At 41.3% G+C, this 5,865-nt stretch overlaps 1 protein-coding gene across 1 annotated transcript in view; it reads left to right on the forward strand.

Moving 5' to 3' along the window:
- The window catches only part of NEB (nebulin), a gene marked incomplete at its 5' end in the record, with an annotated part of 60,137 nt that extends 56,839 nt beyond the window's left edge, over positions 1 to 3,298 (forward strand). Inside the window, 5 exons of the mRNA XM_010015867.1 lie at positions 97 to 280; positions 750 to 842; positions 1,867 to 2,013; positions 2,302 to 2,411; positions 3,125 to 3,298. Coding sequence (XP_010014169.1) covers positions 97 to 280; positions 750 to 842; positions 1,867 to 2,013; positions 2,302 to 2,411; positions 3,125 to 3,298 — 708 coding nt within the window. The remainder of the gene's footprint in view (positions 1 to 96; positions 281 to 749; positions 843 to 1,866; positions 2,014 to 2,301; positions 2,412 to 3,124) is intronic.
- Between the last annotated feature and the right edge of the window lie 2,567 nt (positions 3,299 to 5,865).

The following is a 5,865-nucleotide window of genomic DNA, read 5'->3' on the forward strand; positions in this document are numbered from 1 at the left end:
AGTGCACCTCTCTACTCAAAATTTACCTGAGGTGAGCAGGAATAAAAATTACTCATCTAAGCTACAAAGGAACAGACACTTCATTTTAAATTGCAGGTGAAATACCACGAAGAGTTTGAGAAAAGCAAAGGTAGTTTCACACCTGTAGTTACCGACCCCATTACAGAACGCGTGAAGAAGAACATGCAGGACTTCAGTGACATTAGCTACAGAGGCATCCAACGACGAGTAGTGGAAATGGAGAGAAAGCGTGTGGACCAGGATCAAGAGACTCTCACAGGTAAGCAGAATGTAGGTTTTATAACAATTCAAGTACCTGATTTACACGAAACACAAGCTGACCTGGATGAGTTGTAGCATTTAAGATTAGCCGTATCAATTCAAACTTACGATTAGTTGAAAATGACGTTTTTATCAAAGTCCGTTACAAAAATATTCTCTTATAGCAGCTGTAAATCATCTGTGGTCTGCCTGTCCCATTCTGCCCAACTTTGTAACGTAATGCTGGATTTACATTTCTTACTTACGTTTTTAACTTCATCATTACGCGTATTAGAGAAATACCTCACTAATGTAGATTAAGTAATAAATAAATTAAGCCTAATTTGTGCTATAGATTTGAGATTTATGACATACTGTTTGCCCTTTTCTGATAAGCCTTTACTTCTTTTTGGGACAGATGTGCTGCTCAAGTTTTGAAACCTGCTTGAGCTACAGCATCTCCTCAGAAGATGCCCTTTCTCTTGCAGGTCTTCGTGTGTGGCGCACTAATCCTGGGTCAGTCTTTGACTACGACCCAGCAGAAGACAATATTCAGTCCAGAAGCTTACATATGATCTCTGGTTTGTTCCATAGGCTGTAGTATTGTTTGTGCAAAATAGGTTTTGTACTTGTGCAAATCCAACCAGTAAAGCTGACAGCTTGGGGATACTGAAGTACAGCTTCATGCTCCACCTGTGCAAGAACACAAGTGTAGTGTTATGTGCTGACTTAAGCAGAGCCAAGATTTCAAATGTTATAGAGGGACACAGTTCTTGTGAGAATTAATGTTAACTAGAGAAGAAATTGTATATACCTCCTCCTCACCAGCAAACCTGTATTTAAGCTCCATAAATGAAGCTGTTTAAGACAGTTATTTCTAAAAAAATATATTAATCTTACATATAAGTGATCTAACACAGCCATGGAGAGGAGTGTTTGATCCACAGATAGCACGATACAGTGGCTTACCCATAACATGCGCTTCCTTTTTAAATAACTAAAAATACTGTTCCTCAGTTACCTTTTTTCTTTGTTTAAACACTTTTCCTGCTAATTATTTGAATTGCATCTTGAATGATAGAAACCACAATTTTGGGCATGGTTCAGCTCTGTCAGCAGATAAAGAAAGCATGGGATAATTGAAATAAAAATTCTGGAAGTAGGTACCACTAAAGGGATGGAGGTTGGAGAAAGAAAAAAAGAATCTGAATATTAACAGGGACATAGTAACTGTGCCTTTGAGTTCAGCATGGTGTCCATAGAAGACTTTTTAAAATGGCAAATACCACTGAGTAACCATAAAAACACTGTGATTAACTCACACGCTTTTTTCCATTAACTTTGTAAAATACAGTAACCAATCCTGCTTAGCATGCATGTAGTCTGTGTCAGTTTTCTACTCTAAGCACAACTATGGCAACAACAGTGGAGAGCTTTAGGTATTTTTACAGAATATATGTGTGTGTGTATATATACAAAGTAACCTCTCTATATATGTGGGGGGGTGTTGTGTGCATGTACGTATTATATCTACACGTATTTTTATGTGTGCATCTCCTTACAAAACAAAGATGTAAATTGGTTCCCGCTGCTTCCTCCTTGCAGTCCAAGCCCAGCGCCGCAGCCGGGAGCACTCCCGCTCTGCCAGTGCCTTGAGCCTCAGTGGTGGAGATGAGAAGTCTGAACCCTCGGACGGCGTGGATCAACATTTGTCCTACTACAGCAGCGGGGGCCTCTTTGCCACTACAACAGGTAGGAGGAGAACAAACTTGCCACTTGCTCCCCTGTGAGGATGCATAGTATCCAGGCTGTCCGGCAGAGCAATGCTGGACATGGGCTCATGTTGAGTAGTTCCTTTAGCCAGGAAAAAGCACAGAAGTACATCTCCATAATGTCGAGATATGGTCACAACCAACAGCTGCAAAATTGAGTTTCAGATTTGACCCACGTAATGACCCACCCATGGTCCTTATTCAGAGCAACTCTGACCCTATTGCCAACTCTGTAATAAACAATACCATACGCATTTTCCTTTTGTAGTGGGCTACAAGCACGCTAAAACCATAGAGTTACCCCAACAACGGTCATCGTCAGTTGCCACCCAGCAAACAACGGTATCATCGGTTCCCTCTCACCCATCTACTGCTGGGGTAAGTAATATTGTTTGGTTCTATTCAGACACACATTCCCAGCTTACTGCAAAAGTTCACACCAGTACCTGCCAAAAGTGCACAGCCCTGAAGGTCTTCAAGATCCGATGGCGTGTGCTCCACATCATGCTTCAGACCATGCTAATCCAGGACTGAGTTGGCCACACACCTACTCACTGGGCTGAAGCTTGGTACAAACCCCAGTGAAGGCGTAGCAGTCACTGGAGTGGGATAGACCCTCCCCTGTTCTCGAACACTTTAAATTAACACTTCTTCCTCTCCTGAGATTGAGTCTTGGAGTAGGTATATGACAATGGGTATGGCATTGCCTCCCCAAGATCTGCTGGGAGGCAACAACTTAAAGTTATGGCTGGAGCTACCTGGAGCCAATACTGCTCAAATACACTGCAAACATGTTCAGCCTCAGTGCTGCCAAAACACACAGGCTGTAACTCAAGATACTGTGAGACTTGGATAATTAAGGTATTTAGTTATTGAGAAGAAATGGTTTGTGATCTGAAGCCAGAAGATTTAGGCCAGGCAGATGCTGCCATCCATAATACTGTTAAGAGTACTGAAATAAGCTGAAGCATAACTTGCCCTTAGCCTTCTTTTATATTTTGTTTCTCACCAACAATGTCCACCCGTGCTGACAGCAGGGCTATAAATATGTCTCCCTTTTTTGCCCCCTTTCCCCACCTTAAACCTGACAGAAGACCTACCGGGCCATGTATGACTATATGGCAGCTGATTCTGATGAGGTTTCCTTCAAAGACGGTGACACAATTGTAAACGTACAATCCATTGATGAAGGCTGGATGTATGGTACCGTTCAGAGAACCGGCAAGACCGGCATGCTGCCTGCCAATTACGTAGAAGCGGTCTAAACCCAACCACATCTTCCCATAAAGCACATCAGCATGGCACGGACATGCCGGAGCCTTAGGAAAGGGTTTGTAACACTTTCTGCAAAGTGCCTTCCATGTTGATAGCGCCTTATGAACTGTGTGTGGGGAAAAAAGTAACTGCAGAGCAAAATACTCTTGAAACAACCTTTCAAAACATATTTGAAAACTACCTGTAAGCACACTACCACGCATTGCTCATGAGAACTCTATTTCTTCCAATGCCAAAAAAAAACCCCAAACCCTGCATTTTAAAAATATTGCCTGGAACTTCCAAGCACTACACACCATCATGCATTTAACTATGCCGGAACATGATCCAGCTCAGTGTCTCCGAAGTTCTCTACATGTACTTATGACTAAGATTACCAAATATTACTTTATTCATTCTCCCATAAAGAGAGTATTTTTCTGGGCTATTCTAAAATGTTTGAATTTATTCACTTCTTTTCCATACAAGCACTATTTAAGCTTAGTATCTCAACCCAACATTTATCTGGGGCTGGTGGGAAACCAAAACCCAACTTGAAAGCCTCTCCTTCTGCTTGCTGAGCTCTTGTGCATGTGATTTTCATGCAACTGTTCTGGGGTCAAAAGCTGTTATTACTTGTAAATTAGTGCCTAAATAAAGCTAATGTTTCTGCAGTATGCTTGCTTTATTCACTCACGCTGAAGAGTGGGAATCAATCTCACAGCAAACTGGCTTTGTTCAGAAAACTACTGAGAAAGGGAAAGAACCCAGGAGGTGGTGGAGGATGCAACAGCCACAAGAAACTGAGGGGCTCTGGATGAAGCCGGACAAGTTAAATCATACCTGAACACAACAGTTACTGGCTTCCTCTACTGAAGCAATTGGTGCCAGCTGGTTTCTGAGAAAGAAGAAAGTAAGAAATCACTGTATACTGTGTCCAAGAGAGACTAAAGATTAAAACCAGGTTAGCAGTAAAAGGAACTGCAACATGAACTCTGAGGAATTCAGAGTTCAAAGGGAATCCATGGCATGTCATGGTGTACACAGTCCGCTTGAAAGGGAAATGTCCTTCCTGGATGTGGGATTCAGGATTGCCAGCACTGAAGGGCATTCGTTAGTTAAACAAAGATGTTAACGCCCTTTCGAGATGTGTCAGGAACATCATTGTATGTGCAGGGCACTGTACGCAAGAGTTGAATAAGCCTGAGAAGGCAGACCTGGAACCAAAATAACATTTTCAAGAAAGCAAGAAAACCTGCCGACAACTCATCACTGGCACTGTTCATGTCACAGCACCAAGACACCTCCTTGTCCCATTCACTGTCTTCATGAGATGCATGAACAGAGCAAAGAATATTAAGAGTTCTGATGACAAGATACTGCCAGGTCCTCAAGGACCTGCTCCTACCTTAAGGCAGCAGTTCAGCTCTCCCAGCTTGTAGATCCAAAGCAATGCTCAGGGAGGGCTAAACACGGCTGAAGGGAAAAACCAACAAACTAAAAACCACAACACCATTAACAAGTTTGGGAACTATCTGCTCTTTTATTTGCCCACGTGTAAGTTCTAAAACCAGCTTCAGCAATTCCTTTCAATAAATGTTCATTTTGGTAGCTACAGAACAATATATACAAATTAGATTTCCAGAGTAAAAACTGGGAACTTTCTCTGAAGGTCTCTGAGAAGCAGCAATGCATTCCATGCAATTAAAACTCAAAATCATAAATTATTAACCAACATTTGCTGTAAGTCTGTACACAATATACAAAGAGCTCTTGTCAAATTTATTCATTTCCCAAGGAAAAATTCTCTACAGAAGGAGAACTGCTGCAAACAAAGAACATGGGAAAAGCCTGAGAGATTCTGCAAAGTCTTTTGCCTGTAAGGGCACATTTCATTATTAGCTTCTTAGTGTGATTCTTAGAAAAATACATGCAAAAATAGATGTCCCTTGGCTGTCAAATACCAGGTTCCTGGACTGTTGCTGTGGTACGGAATTAAGCACATCTTATCTCAATACAAAACAGTGTGCTGAGAAATTGCCACCGTCTGTCAGGGTTTCAGCAGCTTCAGAGGAAGCCAAGAGGGGCAGCAGGCGAGTGGAGCCATGAGATCGATCTCTTACCAAATACCACGAGTCTGCAGCAGTAAGAACACTTCAGATTTGAAAAAATAATTTAACTACTCTGTTGGTTTGGTTTCACAGTCTTTGCTATTGCACAACTTTGTCGAGTTTTCTTTCACTACCTGAAAGAAATATGCATAGCAATACAATACAAATACCTCTAGTAGGGAATGAGCAATCCCACAAACTACAACCAAAAAAAAAAACAAAAACCCACCCAAAGAACCCCTAAAAACAAAACAAAACAAAAAAACCCACAAAAAAAAACCCCACCCAAAAAAAAGGAAAATAAAAGGAAAAAAAAACCCCAACATCATATATTTTTCTCATATAGGTGTTAAAAAATCTTTTGTAGTACAAAATGCACAGTTTAAGGAATAATTCACCAGTAAGAAAAGAAGGGTTCGGGGGAAATTGTTGTAACAAAATCTTCCTTACTTAGGAATGGTAAGCAC

Source organism: Nestor notabilis, unplaced genomic scaffold (genome assembly GCF_000696875.1).
Source record: "Nestor notabilis isolate BGI_N333 unplaced genomic scaffold, ASM69687v1 scaffold5936, whole genome shotgun sequence".
NCBI classification, from domain to species: Eukaryota; Metazoa; Chordata; class Aves; order Psittaciformes; family Psittacidae; genus Nestor; species Nestor notabilis.